This window comes from Vulpes lagopus, chromosome 11 (assembly GCF_018345385.1).
Source record: "Vulpes lagopus strain Blue_001 chromosome 11, ASM1834538v1, whole genome shotgun sequence".
NCBI lineage: Eukaryota > Metazoa > Chordata > Mammalia > Carnivora > Canidae > Vulpes > Vulpes lagopus.
The window spans coordinates 73,906,510-73,926,640 of NC_054834.1; the positions used below are offsets into that span (position 1 = coordinate 73,906,510).

Below are 20,131 nucleotides of genomic sequence, written 5' to 3' on the forward strand. Positions count from 1 at the left end.
GAATGCCCCCCTCAAAATGAATATAACCCAAAGCCCAATAACAGAAAAATGAGCAAATAAACTAGAGGCGGCCATGGTGTAAACTTTCACAAGACTTTTTAGTGACATGGAAATGATAGTGATAAACTTAGATATAAAATTAGGGATGCCAGGGTGGTTCAGCGGTTTGGCGCCTGCCTTTGGCCCAGGGCATAATCCTGGAGGCCCGGGATCAAGTCCCACATCAGGCTCCCTGCATGGAGCCTGCTTTTCTCTCTCTGCCTGTTTATCTGCCTCTCTCTCTGTATCTATCTCTCATGAACAAATAAAGTCTTTTAAAAAATAAAAAATAAAATAAAATATCAAGCATAATCTTAGCTACATAAAAATACTTTTATGTATGGGAACAACTAGAAGATATGCTGGTTAATTGTGGGATCATGAGTGTCTTTCTAATGTATTTTTCACAACTAGCATATATAACTTCTATCACTAGAGTGGGGGGAATCCTCTTAAAAACATTCTATCAGGGGAATCCCCGGGTGGCTCAGCAGTTTGGTGCCTGCCTTTGGCCCAGGGCACGATCCTGGAGTCCCAGGATCGAGTTCCAATCGGGCTCCCGGCATGGAGCCTGCTTCTCCCTCCGCCTGTGTCTCTGCCTCTCTCTCTATCATAAATAAATAAATCTTAAAAAAAAAAAAAAAAAAACATTCTATCAAAGTTGAGGGAAGAAAGCAAAAACATTAATAAATTGTGGGAGAGTCATCACTTTTACATTCCAAAAGACTGATTAGTACGGAAAAAAGTAAAATTTTACCCATGGGAAAATCCTATCTGAATTTTTCTCAAGTCCTTTGTATTATCCCTGTATTTAATTACAATTCGAGGAGCCCTTTTAATATCAATTAATCCCTTAGTACAATTAGCCAATAAAGTATTTTTAGAATTTAATAGCATATAAAAAAGCATTTATACCCAAAGGAAGGTCTTTTCAGAAACTGAATAGAAACTATTTCACAGCTAAGCCAGTGCTTCTGGTTTAAAGTCCTATGGCAATGAACTTATCAGATGCTTGTGAAATGAACAGGTTTTGGTTCAAATGGACATGTGTCTGCTTGCCATTCTAGTCCCATTAGAGATTTAGCAAAAGCCAATGAATTTTATTAATATGAGCAGCTATACACATTCAAGTAATTATTACGTAGAACAAGACTGAGAAATTTTAGCCAATAGGTTTCAGTTTTCAGATGAGTCCACCAAATGAAGAGATATAGCTAGGTGATTAGAAAACTCTAAACCTATGAAAAATGAGAAAAGGCTGTTCTTACACAGGGAAGGCTGAGAGGCATAGAGATGTGCTACCTTCCTTCATCTAAAACCACTATGTACATTTGACCATGGCATTAGAAATTCCTATTCTACTTTTACCCAGTGGAGTTCTCTGGCTCTTTGTACCCAGTGGTACAAAATTCCAACTTGACTTAAGATGGCACAAGTACCAAGTGCGGCTTTCTTGAATGTGCTATTATAATGGCCACATGGACTCCATAAAGGGAGAAACTAAAAAAATAATAATAATGTGTTCAGAATTACAAAAACACTTAACAAGGCTCTGTATAAAATTTTTACAAAAAATAAATAAAATTTTTACAATGATTTTGTAAAATTAAACTCTACGCCCAATCTGGGGCTCAAAGTCATAATCCTGAGATTACATGGTCTACCAACTGAACAAACCAGGTGACCCCCCAAATTTTTAAAATCTAGAATCTGGAACAATTTTGTGTCACAGATGAAGAATTGGTAAAAAAAAAATAATAATAATAATAAAGTACAAAAGAAAATGGATCTCCCCAAATGTTTGTGTCCTCCATAACATGTTTGGGGCAGTTCCTAATATCTTTATAAACGACATAGAGGACAACTTGGTGTAACACTGTGAACAAAGGGAGATAGATAAATTGAGAAAGCTCACAAGCCAAGTGAATGAATGTTATATGATTAGCCTCAGACTTGGACAAGTGTCAGGTAAAAAGGCCTAGAAAAAATTAAGTAATTCATATAGTAATTAAAATAAAATGGTTTCTCAACTAATTTTGCCCAACAAAAAGTCACCTAAATCTATTATGCTACCTCATGACACTAGCCAAGAATCTCTGGGTAGAGTTTTTCATAAAGTACACTCAATAATTGGTGAATAAAATATACTACACCATAGACATAAAGATTAACATTAAAAAAAATCAAAATTATGCACCTGCGTAGCTCAGTTGGTGAAGAGGCTGACTCTGTAGCTCAGTTGGTTAAGGGGCTGACTTAGTTTTGGCTCAGGCCATGATCTCAGGGTCCTGGGATCAAGATCTGATTTGGGCTCCTCACTCAGTGAGAAGTCTGCTGGAGGATTTGCTCTCTCCCTCTCCCCTTATGTACTCTTTCTCAAACAAATCTTAAAAAAAAAAAAAAAAAAATCAACATTGCAGGCATCTAAATGGCACAGTCAGTTGACCCTCCAACTCTTGGTTTCAGCTTTGGTCATGATCTTAGGATCATGAGACTGAGCCCCACATTTTGCTCCACACTCAGTGTAGAGGCTGCTTGGGACTTTCTCTCTCTCAAATAAATAAATCTTTTTTAAAAAAATATATATATATTAAGATTTTATTCATTCATTCATGAGAGACACACAGAAAGAGAGGCAGAGACAGGCAGAGAGAGAAGCAAGCAGGCTTCATGCAGGGAGCCTTATGCTAGACTCGATCCCAGGACCCCAGGATCACGCCCTGGGCTGACGGCAGGCACTAAACCACTGAGCCACCCAGGGATCCCCACCCAAATTATATTCTTTTTTTTTTTTAATTTTTTTATTTATTTATGATAGTCACAGAGAGAGAGAGAGGCAGAGACACAGGCAGAGGGAGAAGCAGGCTCCATGCACCGGGAGCCCGACGTGGGATTCGATCCCGGGTCTCCAGGATCGCGCCCTGGGCCAAAGGCAGGCACCAAACCGCTGCGCCACCCAGGGATCCCCCAAATTATATTCTTACCTTTGTATAAAACCATGGTATTCTCTTAGCCAATGGCACTACCTATCAACCTAGGACTCAAAACAAGAACCTGAGAGTTATCCTCCTCTCCCAGAACATCTGATGAGATCACCAAGTCCCATCAACTCTATGCCAGAAAACTTGATTCAGTCTAGCCTCCACCTCTATTCTTGGTACCAAACCTCTAGTTATCATTTCTTTCTGAACTATTAGATTCTTATTTCATTCCCTTGCCTCTGCAATTCTTCCTTCACCAGTCTATCCTCCACAACAAAATCCAACAGTGAAGTTTCTAAAACAGAAATATGATCGGGGTGCTTGGGTGGTACAGTTAAGTGTCTGACTCTTGGTTTCAGCTCAGGTCATAATCTCAGGGTCATGAGACTGAGCCCTGTATCAGGCTCCACACTCAAAGTCTGCATTAGACTCTCTCTCCGTCTCCTTTTGCCCTTCCTCATGACTCACTCGTTCTGTCTCTAAAAAATAAGAAATATGATCAAGCCTCCCCCATGTTTACACTTCTTTTAATGTCTCCCCATTACCAATTGCATAAAGTATATACAACTTTACATGACTGACTCTTCACCTCTCCGATTCCCTCCCATTCTTATGTTCCAGTAACATTCAACTTCTGGCAATGCTGTCTTGAACTTGTAACGCTTGTTTCAAACATATTTGCCTCTGGACTTGCTGGTTCCTCTTCTTTGAATTTCTTCCTCAGTCATTCCCTCCTTTCTCTTGCTTCTGTACTTTGTACCTTCTAAATTTCATTTATCACAGTATAGCATAATTATTTGTTTATATGGCTCTTATCAGACTATGAGAACAGGGTACAAGACAACTCATTTCTGTATACCCAGTACATTATTTAAACACCGAAAGTACGCCCGACAAGGTTTGTTGAATAAATAAATGAGCACAAAACCAAAAGAACAAAACTTCTGAGCTTATGATAATTCTTAACAGTTTTGACAACCACACTAAGAAATAGTTAAAAGATAGAAAAAATGTGGAGAAAGGTAATTATAATAATTTAAAAAAAAAAGAAGTAACTTCCATTTAAGGAAAGACTAAAAAAAATAGGCTTCTTCAATTTACAAAGTCTGAGATGTGTTATAACTAACGGTACAGAAATTATAAATGGAACAAATGATACTGTTTACTAAATCCTGGAAGCATCCAACCAGGCAGCAACACTGTATCTTAAAAGGAGTTCTTTTCAGAAATTCCATTTCTAAAAGATTCCCTCTATTTAACAAAGTAAATTTAAACTCAAGGTATTAAGCCAAAAGAACAATGGTCTAAGTGGGCCACATCTGAAGCACTTAGCATGGTGCCAAGCACAAAATATACATCTGAGATAAGCTATTATATGGATCCTATCAGTAAAGTATACAACTCCCTTTACAGGAAGTCAAGGAATAACAACAATAAGCACTTTTCAGTCCACAATAACCTGTTGCAGGTAACAGAGGCAAACATTTACTGCTAAGAAAGCTTCTTGGTAATCACTATATTATACACCTGAAACTAATTTAATGCTGTGTGTTAGCTTTGCAAGAACTAAAGTAAATAAAATTAGGGCAGCCCGGGTGGCTTAGGGGTTTAGCGCTGCCTTCAGCCCAGGGCCTGATCCTGGAGACCTGGGATCGAGTCCATGTCGGGCTCCCTGCATGGAGCCTGCTTCTTCCTCTGCATGTGTCTCTGTGTCTCTCTTAAAAATAATTTAAACTCCCAGAGTTTCTGATTCAGTACGTTTGGAGCTGGACCTGAGACTCTGCAATGCTAACAAGCTCCCAGATGATGTGGTCATCTTTGAAAACAACTCGTTTAGGGACGTCTGGGTGGCTCAGTGGTTGAATATCTGCATTCGGCTCAGGACATGATCCTGGAGTTCCAGGACTGAGTCCCCCCATATCGGGTTCCCTGCAGGGAGCCTGCTTCTCCCTCGGCCTGTGTCTCTGCCTCTCTCTCTCTTTCTCTGTATCTCTCATGAATAAATAAAAAAAATCTTAAAAAAAGAAAAAGAAAAAGAAAACAACCAGTTTAAAGTATTAGAATTGAGAAAGACATGCAGATGAATAAAATAAAGCTTGGAGAGTCTTTCTGATTACCAATCTAAGGTTCTTTCCATTGTTAGGGTTCAATTTTTATGTTCTACAAATTTATGTATTTTAGAAAGTGCACAACACATTTTGTTCAATTCAACACTTTTCTGAACACTTAAATTAAGACACGATCCTTGTCTTAAAGATGTCTACTCCAGCTGGATGGAAAGAGACTCATGGTCAAATAATTTTAACACATGACTGGTCCCACAACAGAAATGCAAATAAAGTGCCTCAGGACTGAGGAGAACTCAAGAGAAGAATATCTATGGGCTTGGAGGATAATTAGGAGCTTACCGAGAAGATAGAATGGGGTTGGAGGGAGAGCATTTTAGAGATGCACATTCACAGAAAAAAAAAAATTCATCTAGTACCTACTATGGGCCAGATACTATACCAAGCATGGGGATAAAACAGAGAGAAAAGGCATCGTAGCAGCCTATAATGATACTTACAATCTGAAAGGGAAACAATCAAACAATTCAAGTAAATATAAAGTTGCAATTTTGACAGGTGTTATGCATAAGAAATATTTTATACTACAGAGAATTTATAACTGGAAGATATGGTCAAGAAAATGCTTCCCTAAGAAAAGGGTCTGGAAAATGGTACCTTACCATTCTATATACCATGTTCAAACCTTTGCACATAGAGTGTTTGTAGACACTATTCTGTTAAGTGGACATTTTGTCTCCTGAAAGTTCAAAGGAGGAATCTTGGTAGGCTACTACTCAACTTGGCAAAAGGACTTTCAATTAACTTCCTCACAATGCCTAGCACCGACAAATACTCATGCCTATTATCCAGGAAACCCATTTCCCGATATCAACAGGGGAACCAAACTAATTATGAAAGTAGCCCAGTGAACATAGTATAAGAGCAAGGGTACAGACACCTGGGTGGCTCAGTGGCTGAGCATCTGCCTTTGACTCAGGTCGTGATCCCAGGGTCCTGGGATCAAGTCCCACAGTGGGATCCCTGTGGGGAGGCTGCTTCTCCCTCTGTCTATGTCTCTGCTTCTCTCATAAATAAATAAATAAAATATTAAAAAAAAAAAAAAAAAAAAAGCAAGGGTAACTAGATGGTCTCAAGAAATAAGTAGCTTGTTTCTCCTTTCTCTAATGACCAGAACAACATATGGCAAATTTTTGTTCCTTGGCTTCCCTTCTCTTTGGTTCTATTCTAAACATTCTTCTAATAACTGTCAGCACTCAACCTCAGAATAGAGTAGATTAATTTTATTACATTATACTTTGTCTTCATGAAAAGTTAACCAACCAGCAATGTGAGTCTCAATGACGTAAACAATATTATGCTATGTGTGTGCCAGGGAAGTCCTGCCTTGCCCTCATGGAGCATATAATATAGACATAATTAAACTTTCTATTTTGTATCCAGTTAGACACCATAAGAGGTAGGAGGAAAAATTATGAGGATTTAGGAAAGAAGTTTCCTTCAATACACAGGACTAAGGAAACAATATTGCAAATAGGGTTTAGAAGATGAGAACTATGGTAGGGACAAGGAGACAACACAAGTGTGTGGAAAAAAACAAGAAGGTAGCTTGGTTTGGTTTGGCTGGAACATACATGAATTAAGAGTACCTAATAAGACTGTAGTAGTTAATTGGGGCCTGAATATCAGGCGAAGAAGTTTGTGCCTACAATGGCAAAACCCTTCAATTTAACCAAGCACTTATAATCAATTTCCAAAAATTAAGTTTTATTTTCACTAATCCACACATGAAAAATTAAAGTTCATAGAAGACCTGGCTGGCTCAGTCAGTAAAACATACAGGACTCCTGATCTCCAGGTTTTAAGTTCAAGCCCCATGTTAGGGGTAAAGTTAAGGTAATAAAATTTTTTAAAGTGTCAAAAAAAAATTAAGTTCATCAAAGTTAAGCTTAATAAACTGAAATTCAAAGCCAGGTACCATGAACCAAAGTCCAGTGTCCATTCCACACCACTGACTTTACAGACTTTACAGAGGATAAGAACATGATCAGAACCTGAGAAACATGGGATCCCTCGGTGGCTCAGTGGTTTAGCGCCTGCCTTCGGCCCAGGGCATGATCCTGGGGTCTGGGTCCCAGGATCAAGTCCCGCACAGGGTCCCTGCGTGGAGCCTGCTTCTCTCTCTGCCTGTGTGTGTGTGTGTGTGTGTGTGTGTGTCTATCTCTCATGAATAAATAAATAAATAAATAAAATCTAAAAAAAAAAAAAGAAAAAAAAAAAGAACCTGAGAAACACAACATTAAGAAACAATGGTAAAGATACCCACCCTCCCCCCAAAAAAATCCAAGGAAGAGGTGACTACAATAGTCTAGACTAAGAGTCCAAACTGTTGGAGTGGCAGTGTAAACTACATAAAGATGAATATGAGAAATCCATCAGGTAATAGCTACTGAATAAATATGAAGGATAACACAAGAAAGAATAATAGATGATAGCACCATTAACAAAAAAATACAGTGGTCTCTTCCATCTTAAAACATAACAAAAACATAAGAGAACCTTCTCTGGATCCAGCACTTTAACTTGTAACTATGACCTGCTCCCCTTCTCTCTTCACAGCCAAACTTCTCTACACTTCTCTTCATTCACTGTCTCAATTTAACCTCACATTTATTTTGAAGAATGTCTTCTGCTCCAAATTGCCACCGAAACTCCAGTTTAAAATCACCTCTATGTTGCCAAATCCAATGAAAATCTCCATCTTCAATATACTCAGCCTCTGGGTGGCATCCGTATCAGCTGACTATACCCTTCCTCTTTTTTAACACCATCAGCATGAAATGTTTAAGAATACCACCTGGAACTGGACAAACCTGGGCTCAAAAACCAATAACCAAAAAAAAAAAACAAAAAAAAAACCAAGCAAACAAACAAAAAAACCAATAACCTCTCCAGTTGTTATCTGGTGGTCTTGGACAAATTATATAGCTCCATCTTATGGAGCTTTCCTGATCTATAAAACTGAGATAATAAAAGCACCTACTTCATAGTTACAAGCATTAAATGAGTAAAAACGTATTAACACTTAACACAGTGCTTGATAAACAGTAAGCATCACAATCCTCTGGCTTCTAAGATACCACTACTCTCTTGATTTTCCTCATACCCCCGGCCCTCCTTCACTCCCTTTGTAAGCTACCCTATGTCTACCCAACTTTATTTATGCACATGTATGCCAACAAGACACAGGTGTATGCCAAAAAGCCATTCCTGTAGCCCAGAACCACAGCCCGTTACCTATTCAACAGTTCTAGAGATACCTCACATCCAATCTGACCAAACTTGCTCAAAAGTGAGCTTTATGCTCAATCCCCTCAATCTCCAGACCTGCTTTTCCTCAGTGTGCCCTATCTCAATAAAAGGACATCACAAGTCATTCACATGAGAAAACCTTGAGAGTCATGCTTACATGAACCCCCTTAAAGTCACCCTCCCACACATCCAAGGAACCAATCCTGTGATTCTGTTTTCTAAATACTTTTCAAACCCTCCCTAATACCACTATCTGTATTCTCAACCATATTTCCATTGTATCTTACCTAAACCACTGCGATAGCCTCCTAATTGGCATCACCAAATCCATTCTCTCTCCCTCCCTGATCCTTTCTTTATACTGCAGCTGTTGGGATCCCTGGGTGGCGCAGCGGTTTGGCGCCTGCCTTTGGCCCAGGGCGCGATCCTGGAGACCCGGGATCGAATCCCACATCAGGCTCCCGGTGCATGGAGCCTGCTTCTCCCTCTGCCTGTGTCTCTGCCTCTCTCTTTCTCTCTGTATGACTATCATAAAAAAAAAATTATACTGCAGCTGTTATTAGTCCACGCATGTTACTCCTCTGCTAAACATGTGCCTTCCCATTGTCTTCAGAATAAAGCCCTACTTGACCTGACTCTTGACTACCTTGTCAAGATTTTAACTCTCTCCTGTACTTATTTCTCAGCAGTTTCACTAGCCTTTTTGGTGGTTGGTAGATTCTTCCAATAGGTCAGATTCCTTCCAACCACATATGCTAATCATTTCCTTTTTGCCTGGTTATCTCTTACTCATTCTTTAGGTCTTAGTTTTAAAAACTTTCTCAGAGAAAATGTTCTCTGATGCCTCCTCCCCACTCCTGAAGTTTAGATTACGTCACTGTATCATATATTCTCACTGCAGCCTATATTTACTTATAGTAGCTGCCACAGTGTAAGCACTGAACAAACATTTATGCGAATGAATCTCCTGAATGAGAAAAGATTACCTGGGGAACACCAAAGTTCATCAGTAAAACATATACAAACTGTCCTCCAACAAAGTTGAAAAAGAGGCAATATAGCTTAGAAGCCTTGGGAGCCAGACTGCCTGCTTTGAATTCTGACTCTTCTTAACTGGATAACCTCAGACAAGTTACTTAATTGCACTATGCCTCAGTTTCCAAACTAGAAAATGGAAATCATAGGACCTATGTCAAAGGGTTGCCGAGAAGTTAGTCAATATGTATAAACTGCAAGTAGGAGGCACATGGTATACATTCAGTTAATGTGTGCTATTATCATCAGATTAGGCTTTTTCCCACCTTGTTTCAAATATACAGGGTGTTGGGCAGCCCTGGTGGCTCAGAGCTTTAGTGCCACCTTCAGCCCAGGGTGGGATCCTGCAGACCCGGGATCGAGTCCCATGTCAGGCTCCCTGCATGGAGCCTGCTTCTCCCTCTGCCTTTGCCTCTCTCTGTCTCTCTCCTGAATAAGTAAATAAAATCTTAATACACACACACACACACACATATATATATATATATATATATATATATATATATATATATATATATATATATGACTTTTTTTTTTTATCTTATTCACCCAAAAAGGCTCACCATTTTTTTGTTAATTCACCACACGACTCCAAGGGCATCTTTCAGACAGATTAAGATATGTGGATGCCACACCTGGAGTTGTAGCACCATCCTCAAGTTCTGGTAACCCTCCAGAATTATGATGATCAGAAGATATAATCAACAGAGAAGTACATTGGAAACTGTAAAAGTACTATAAATCATCACTATATTTATGAATCTACATTCTCTTGAGGTCACTGTCAGAAGCAAGAGTGTGTTAGTTAGTGTGTTAGGCAGTTAGATTACTGCCCTGAGAGGACAGAGTTCCTAACTTCTGTGATCCAAGGATATAAAGAGATGGATTAAAGTTGAGGCTACATTAAATTCACAGAGGGCCACAACCAGCTCATGAAGTGCTCTCTTAAGAATGATCATAGGAGGGGCACCTGGGTGGCTCAGTGGTTGAGCATCTGCCTTTGGCTCAGGTCGTGTTCCCAGCGTCCTGGGATTGAGTCCCCACATCAGGCTCCCTGAAAGGAGCCTGCTTCTGCCTATGCCTCTGCCTCTCTCCCTAAGTCTCTCATTAATAAATAAATAAAACCTTAAAAAAAAAAAAAAAGAGAATGATCATAGAACAAGGGTACCTGGGTGGCTCAGTAGGTTAAGTGTCTGCCTTCGGGTCAGGTTATGCATGATCTCAGTGTTCTGGGCTCCTGTTTAGTGGTGAGTCTGCTTCTCTCTCTCCCTCTGTGAGCTCTCTCTCTCTCTCTCTCAAATAAATAAATAAAAATCTTTTAAAAACATGATCATAGGGTATCGAGCTACAGGGCAATTCATTATATTCCAATATTTGCTCACATCAATACCACAGCTTTTATCTCATTTTTCTATCTGTGAGAGAGAGTATCAAAAGGAAGTTTCTTGTTCTAACTTAATTATTGATCTCAATACAGTGAATACTTACTTTGGTTATCCAAGTAAGTTGACCTTAGGATAAGTTAAAAGGAGTAATAAATCTGCACCTGGGTTGAGGATTTTCCATAACCATTTAGTTTTGTGAAAATTTGACAGCAACAAAAAACATTTTATGCTTACTTTGGGCAAAGCCCTGGGAAATGGAATCTGAGAGCATATTTGAGATATTCTGTATTAGACTTAAAACTCTAAAATTAAAAACAAACAAAAAACTTTAAGATTAACAGCAGAAAATCAGGATGGAAACATACACAGAACCTATCTACGCAGTCTATCTACCTATCCTCTTTTAAGATTTTACCCATTTATTTGACACAGAGAGAGCACAAGCAGGGGGAGCAGCAGAGTAAGAGGGAGAAGCAGACTTCCCACTGAGCAGCGAGCCTGATGCAGGGCTCCATCCCAGGGCCCTGGGATCATGACCTAAGCCAAAGGCAGAAGCTTAACCAACTGAGCCACTCGGCACCTCTGGGTATTTCTTTTTAAACAGGGATTTTCGGGACAGCTGAGTGGTTCAGTGGTTAAGCATCTATGCCTTTGGCTCAGGGTGTGATCCTGGAGTCCAAGGATCAAGTCCCACATCAAGCTCCCTGCATGGAGCCTGCTTCTCCTCTGCCTATGTCTCTGCCTCTCTCTCTGTGTCTCTCATGAATGAATAAATAAAATCTTTTTTTAAAAAATAAACAGGGATTTTCAATCTCATACAGTGGACATTTTTTTCCCCCAATGGACATTTTTGACTCAGTAACTCCCGGCTAGGGGATCCCTGGATGGCTCAGTGGTTTGGTGCCTGCCTTCAGCCCAGGGCATGGTCCTGGAGTCCTGGGATCGAGTCCCATGTTGGGCTCCCTGCATGGAACCTGTTTTTCTCTCTGCCTATGTCTCTGCCTGTCTCGGTCTCTTATGAATAAATAAATAAATAAATATTTTTAAAAATCAATAAATAAATAATTCTTGGCTTTGGGGGGTTGACCTGTTTAGTATTCTAATTAGGATACCTTCAGTAGCATCCTTAGCCTCTACTCACTAGAATACCAGTAGTACTCTCCTACTCTGACAAACATATCTCCATATATTGCCAAATATCCCAAGGGGGTCCCTGCTGAGAACCCCTGCTTTAAGAATCTGTTCCACTTTCCTAAAACATCCACCCAATGTTCTCTCCACTCCCTTTCAAAAATCCCTCCTGATCTTTCTGATAATCTAGACTTAATCCTAAAGTCCACCTTAATTCTTCATTTGCCTCCAAAAACCTCAGAAATCACTAAGTAGAACTCCTTCCATGACATGTCAGTTCTCTTGTTCAAAACAGCTGGTGATAAAGTTGATACTGGACTCAACACTCATGATCCTCAATGGAGTACTCTTTTCCATCATAACATGCTGCTATCCATCAGTCACCAAGTTCTGTCAGTCCTGCACTTTTCATTCCTTTCCATTTCAACTAACTATACCCCAGAACAGTGGCTCTCAAACTTCTGCATGTATCGAAATCACCTGGCTTGTTGCAACACAGATTGCTGGGCCCAACTTCCAGAGTTTCTGATTTAGTAAATACAGGGCAGGGTCCCCAAATGTGCATTTCTAACATGTTTCCAGATAATACTAATACTGCTGGAGAGGGAACCACACTTCAAGAACCACTGCCCTAGAGATCAGGTACCTAATTACCTTAAGAGATAACTTATTTCAGTATTCTTTGAGCACATGCCTGACCTGAAACTGTAAAAATATTACTCCTAAAACACCGATTGAATCAAATTACTATTTGATTAAAAACAAACCATAATTTCCAATGGCTATTTTCAATACCTGACCTTCATAATTGTTTAAAATGTGTTCCCAACATTATCAACAGTGCCTCCCAAAATAAATCTTCTACTTTAGTCCTATGAATCTAACAGTCATCCTCAGAATAGGCCTTATAAGCATCCCATTCCATAATAAAGCTTATGCTGTCTTTACCTCCTACAAGGCCACCCTCTTCCCTCCTCTTCTCTACCTACCTGAAGGAGGCCTTCACCACTGTATTTGCCAAAACCACTCGCTTGGTCACTATCTGCTGCCTTTTATCTTTATGGTTTAAGTTTTTACCAAGTACTCACAGATAGAGAAAACCCCCAAGAACCTAAAATTTAAAACAGAAAACAATGATATGAGTGACATGCATAAATAAAAAGCTTGACATATACACAAACTGCACAAATACTGCTGTTTTACTAGATCAAGTGATAAGTTCAAAGTTCACAAAAAGAACGTGCCACCTTTTTCTAAACATGATGAAACACTGGCTGTCAGATATTTGTAGCTATATCATTTAGGATGTTAAGCAGACATCCATAAGGGAAGAAATTTTAAAAGTAGCAAAAAAAGCCTCAAAAAAAGAGAAAGGACTCAGCCTGCAAATTCCTACAACAGGAGTGAGTATCATTTGTTTTCTGTATGAAATAACACAAGAAACACGGGGTTAAAGGTCTGGTTCCATTCCTTAACAACTTTGTGATTTCCGGCAAGTCACAGGCTAAAAGTTCCATTTCCATAATAAAAAAAAATTAAAGTTTAAAATTATACCATCTAATTTATAGGCCAGTTTTGAGCATTAAATAAGGTAATGTGTATGAAAGAACCTACCCTAGTACCTGGCACATAAATACTTACTGAATTCTAACATTTGTTGATGCAAAAGCACAATGCAACAACATAGCATTATTTCAAAAATGAAATTACACAGAGTAAATTAATGAGACCTAGTCAAGAATGTCCATTTACCAAGAAAAAAAAAAATTTTTTTTAAGATTTTGTTTATTTATTTTAGAGAGTGGGGACGAACAGACTGGGGGGGGGGGGGGGGACAAGCCAATTCCGTGCTGATGTCACAACCCAGAGCTGAAACCAGGAGTCAGCCACTTAACCAACTGAGCCACTCAGGCACCCCAAGAAAAATATTTTAAAGGACATAAAATAATGGCATGTCTCTCTATATGGTATACAGTAAATACATCAATTCTTTAGCTTACTGGCCAAAACTAGAGCTTGAGAATAACACAAACACCATCACTTTCAACTTCACAACTTTAAGATTGTCTAAAAGGCACCAAAAATCTTGAAAGAGAAGATTTAGGACAGGATTAGAAGTAGAACTTAAAATTCAGACTGAGCTTTTGAAGTTAACTAGACTTTTTTTCATTTGTTTTAATGGCCCAGATAATGTGTTCATCTGGCATGTGTGCTAAGCATACTTTTTTTTTTTTTTTTTTTTTGTCACAGCTTAAAGCTTCTGGTTCTGTCTATACTGCAAAACCTAATACCCAGATATTTTGCTCATCCCTAGATACCATACTCTTCTCCATTCCAGTGGCTTATTGCTAACTCTCAAGAAAACTGGTAGCAAAAAAAGTATTTATCAGGGCTTTCAACAATATCAACAGATACTTGTCATGCACTTTGTGTTGTAGACTGAATACTTTCTCTTTTTTTGAGGCTACTTACTGAACACTTTCTATGTGTCAGACACTATTTGAAGCATCCAGCCATATACCATAAACAAAACGAAGTCCCAACTCTCAAGGAGCTTACACTCCAATGGAGAGATACATACAAACAAAACAAGTATGATAATAATTAGTGCTCAGCAAAATAAAACAAGAGAGAATGATAAGACTTAAATACAGTTCTCATTATGGGCCCCCAAAATGTAGCTCATTGTGAAAGATTAATGCATAATAAAGAATTAGCTCCCTCATTATCTGCATTTTGAATCACCCAAAAACGGGCAACAAGTTTTTCCTACATCATCAGGAAGGAGGCTACAACACTCAGAACAGTGTAACTCCTCCACTATCACAGATTGAAGGTTAAGTCTAGTGAAATAATTATAAATAAGCAAATTCAACAATTTAGACCATTTATACTTTTTTCCCAGTTGTTAACAATATGACACTTTCATGCTAGGGGAAAAATGGCTTAAAATAGGATTTTATTTCGCCTAGTCCATTCCTGGTCAGAAAGACCTTATTGAGAGTGAGGTCATTCAGAGTGGGACTGTCTGTAAAAGGAATAATCTGGTAATTGCTGAATCTGCAAAGACAATTTTTAAGGGTAACCCCAAAGAATGGTAAGAACATCATTAGGGCTTCAGTGCACCTAGTTTCTTACAAAAGATAAATGATTTAGCTATTTCAAAGAAAATCATATGTAAGGAATATTAACAATATTGAACATCCAGTAGTGTAACAACATCCTTTAGAAAATCTCTTAATCTCATCATCAAGATTGACAAGCAAACTGAATTCTCAAGAAAATCAACATCTCTTCCTTCAGAGAACACTACTAGACTTAGGTGAATTCAAAAGAAAAAATATTCAAGTTATAGAAGTTCTTTTACCCTGAAGTATATTGTCTTCATTTTCTTTTACATTGATTTAGTTGTCCATTTGTTTCTACAATTGCCTTTGGCAGGAGCTAATAATTTTTTTCCATACTAAATGTAATGATATGTACAATATGTTATACATACAAGTTGAGGGACAAATCATAACGTATCATGTTAAAATATATAACAAAGGTCATCTTTTCCAATAAAATTTTTTTTTAAATCCCAGGTTAAAACAATATTACATAGCATAGAAATGTTTATGTAAGCATTTAGATACATGTTATTTTGTCCTTGATTTCTATGCAATAAGGATTACTCAGGATTGGTATGATTTCAAAAATCTAAAAGATCATCAATTATAACTGCTAAGGATTTAACATTTTAGATGAAGAAACTGTAAGCTATTGTGCTGAACATTCCCTACAAATAAACACACATGGACAGAAATAAACATCTAAAACTACTCTAATTGTCTAACTCCTGAAATCAAATGAAGAAAAAAAGAAGATCTTTAGTATTTGTCAACATTTCTCAATAAGGTCCTCCATCTAAATTTACTAGAAAGACTGAAATCATCTTTACCTCAGGACAACCAAATAACACCCATCACTGAAACTGAAGCTTCTATCCCTCTTATGTAAATACCCTTTTTAGGTATATCAACTTGCCTTAGAGATCTGCCCTTCTTCGAGGAACCTATACATAAAACTACGAACCTTTTCATTAAAAAATAAAACAAAACTATGTCTTGCTTAAGAATAGTCAAACACTGTTCATTTCACATGCTGCAAAATAAGCATTCTAGTTCCATAAAGCAGAGCTTACATCCCAAATCTCCACATATACACCATCTTCAAAGGTACAATTCTCTTTTCCAAGTAATAGTAAATGGATTAGCACAAGGCAAGCCAATTTTTAACTAGCTATTTCTGACTTTAAAAAATGACTTGTCACAAAGATGATATAAACATAACAAAATTTACCAAATTTAGCCTGTGCACTTGAAATAGCTATGTCAGTATGAAGCATTAACATGACTTAATCAATTTTAATAATATTCTTACTAGTAAGAATACAACTTTTCTTAAAATTAGTAAAATGTCATGAATACAAAAAACTTCATTCCAAAATAAGTCTGGACTCAGGCTTTTAGGGAGGTAATTTTGGAGGTATATCAAAGAGGAATGACCATTTAGGTATTGTCCCCTAAAACAACATGAAAGTAACATTTAATAATGCTACAATCAATATACTACATAATTAATTCAATTTGACAAATATATATTGTATGAAACCACACAAATTTTAATCACTAAGCCAAGTAAGTAAACCTGTCATTTGTGTCTTTCAAACTTTAAATTCTATGGCCAATAACTACAAAAGTAAATTCTACACTTTGACCTACTTTAAAGACACAGTGTTAAAAAAGGTAGTTAACTACTATAAAAATTAGCCGTTATGGTAGTCTTAAAATTCCTCAAATGACATCTAACTTAATCAATGAAATATGAAGACTCACTACAGAGACATTAAAAGTTTGGTAGGCAAACTTGTCACTCAAATGAGCTGCCAATATGCTCTCATATCAAAAGTTATGTTATAGAAGAAATTTACACTTCAGATTTGATTTTGTCATGTAATCTTAGAAAGGAAAACAGACATCACTCACCCTAAATTTCAGAATTATTACCCAAGATTCTAAGTTACGGAAAGATCCCTCCAAATATCTAATGCACTTTCTAATACAACACCGCTACAATAGCACATGAACCAAAAGAAAAAATATGCTAGATATGCAAAGGGTTAATATGTGCAACAGGCAGCACTTTACAAAAAAAGAAAAATCTTACCAGGATAAAAGTTACAGATTCCTTGGATCTCCTTACCACTATCTCCCTACCTTGTTAAAAAATGTGAACTTCTTCTAGCTGACTGAAAGGCTCTTCCTTTGAAAGACTGGATCCCAAGATCCAAGATCCCTCAGGTATTTATGTAACAGCTCAACAATTCTACAAGCCTGACATGATAAAAATGATTCCCCACATAGCTGGGAATAACCACCTGGGAAGAGAATTTTGCAGCATCCTCTTTCTTCTATGCTCCCAAAGTTTATTTTATTTTTATTTTTATATTTTTTAAAGATTTTATTTATTTATTCATGAGAGACACTGAGAGAGAGAGAGAGAGAGAGAGGCAGAGACAGAGGCAGAGGGAGAAGCAGGCTACACGCAGCCTGACAGGAGACTCGATCCCAAGTCTCCAGGATCACACCCCGGGGGCCAAAGGCGGTGCTAAACTGCTGAGCTACTTGGGCTGCCCTATGTTCCCAAAGTTTAATTTAACAAATGTCAAAACAAAAATAAATCCTAAGCATACAAAATTTCACTACTGACATACAGTTTCTTAAAGTTAAAGAACTGTAGTTTATTTCTCAAAGAACTATATCCTCAATACATACATTGGGAGATGAGGCAAATCTCTGAAATAAGGCTTGCCAGAATATGCCTACTGGATATACTTGCCAATGCACTCCACACCTTTCTAACAGTCACATTTTCAAAAAGTAGCCTTTTCTCAAAAAGAGCAGACATCATCAGAAAATGATTACAGAATCACTCATTTTTCTCCAAACTCAGTCTTAAAAACAAAGCCAAAGAAAACCATCATAAATTCCTCTCAATCCACCAAATTTCAAATAATACTGACAATTCTTTGGCTTTCCTTATACCTTACTCTACAGACACAAATTCAAATTTCTGAAATGAATATATGGTGAGAATATTAATAAACTTATCTTTGACTAGGGAAAACAAAAATCAAATTCTTAAACTTCAATAGGGAAACACTGAGAGGAAAGCAGGGCTTAAAGGAGCAAGTATTCATATGCACATATAAGCAAATTCCCTCCAAATCATTACTAAGTAAAAATTTCTTTCAACAAGATGTATCTCATACTTCCTTCCCAACATATAAAATACAGAACTTTCAGTAGTCTACCTTTTCTCAATCAATCCCCACCAACTCTCTAAACCTATCAGTGTTACTTGTGTTAAAAATTTTTTAAAAATCCACAGCTCTACTCTCCAGCTCAAAGCCACAAATTCTGACACACCATAATCTACAAAAATGACACAGAACTATCCTTCCTCAGTTTTGCCCCTAAAATTTACATTCTAATCTAAATTAATCAGATTTATTACAATGTCAGTATTGCAAAATTAGTAATCCCTGCCATTTTGTAATCCACAAAATCCTTTGATTTACAATGGTTTCTATAGAAATTAAGGCTACATATAAGTCTATTTCCAAACAGGATAAACATTAAGGCCCTTAGTGCTTGGCCTAAAAACCAAATGAGATATTAATACACTTTCTATCCTCTGGTATACAGAAAAGCCACCTGAAAAGTTTTAATCACAGTAGGTTCACAAATGGAAACAAAATAGTTACTGTGCTTCAAAATTGGAAAAAAAAAAAAAAAAAAAGAGAGAGAGAGAGAGAGAGAAAGAGAGAGAGAGAGAGAAAGAGAATAAAATACTAACCAATCTCTGGCTGTAACGAATCCTTTCTTCTTCGGGTTCCATCTCTCACTCTTGTTTAAATTACTGTAAAGAAACCACTCCAGGGCTGCCTTCCTCTTCCTCCTTAGGAACCAGGTTGCAACACTAAAGAATAATGATACAAGCAGAGATGAGAACTCAGCCCCAAACTCAAGCTTTCTTTTCACAGAAAGATTTAAGAAATATTTAAGTTAAAGGCTCTCTGACAAATCAGTTTCCTCTTCATCAGTCTGGGACCCCTCTGCTCTGGGGCAAGTGGTTCCATGCCATGACACACGTTAATCACATTACAACAGTCAGAGGCCTAGGCAAAAGGAGATGATGTTGGTTTCAGTTCCTTGTGGATGGGCCACACCACTGTTTCTCCCCACAGGATTACAATAAGCCCCCCCCCCCCCTTGATGGCAGCAGTAGCAAAAAAAAAAAAAAAAAAAGGAAGGGGGAGGATTTTTATCTGTAGAGAGCTGACCAGGTAAAGCAGGCACTAAACAAATCCGGATCCCAATCAAACTCATTCTTGCTCACTGATATTAGAAACTAAAGAAAAAGGGGGCAGACTATATTTAAAAAAGACAAGAAGTCTGGATTTAAAGAAAGATTCCAAAACAATTTCCCATACCCCTCTAATAAAGCCGTACACAATCGCCACTTTCCTTCCTAGACTCCCTGGATCTTTTCATTCCCAAACCAACACTCCACCCCAACAAGATGTGTACAACTCTTGAACAAATTCAAGAGAGTTGCAAATCAGGGACAAAATTCCATTAGATCTTTTTGGATAAAGTAATAAACTAAACGAACCCATCTATACAGAAATAAGTAAAAGACATCTTTTCCAAAAATTAAGACTGGTTTGCGCGACAGTCGATCCATAATACCAAGAAAGGTTTTCCTTTTTTCTAAATATTCTCAAGAATAATGGCTTCCATAGGGAATGCAGGGTGTTTTTTTTTTTTTTTTTTTTTGCAACTACATTACAGCCACGTTATTAGCATCCTTTCAAAACTGCTACAAGACCAGAGGACCCAATGACACAGTTTGCAAGAGCAGTTCGTGGCAGAGCCCTCCTAGAGGAAGCCCTAGTCCCAAGTCGGGAGGGAAAGAAGCCGTGTTTGCACCCCCTGGGCAAGGACCGCCGGGGACCGAATGCAGCCAGGGCCGAAGAGGAAAAATAGCAAATCTCGCCGGGCTCCCCCAAGGAAAGGCGCTTCAATGGTTCACCCATTGGAAAAAGAAATAGAAACTTTACATTAAGACTTTAGAT

The 20,131-nt window shown here is 37.9% G+C and overlaps 1 protein-coding gene across 5 annotated transcripts in view; it reads right to left on the reverse strand.

Annotated features, from left to right (window-relative positions):
- Positions 1–20,131, reverse strand: part of KDM2A (lysine demethylase 2A) — a 156,284-nt gene that overhangs the window by 95,706 nt on the left and 40,447 nt on the right. For 4 of the 5 annotated variants that reach the window (XM_041722902.1, XM_041722904.1, XM_041722903.1 and 1 more), the window contains exon 2: positions 18,850–18,972. In XM_041722902.1, the coding sequence (XP_041578836.1) occupies positions 18,850–18,891 (42 nt within the window). In that variant the 5' untranslated portion in view covers positions 18,892–18,972. Of the gene's footprint in view, positions 1–12,938; positions 13,061–18,849; positions 18,973–20,131 lie in introns of those variants that run through there. The other variant, XM_041722905.1, reaches the window with a different exon arrangement.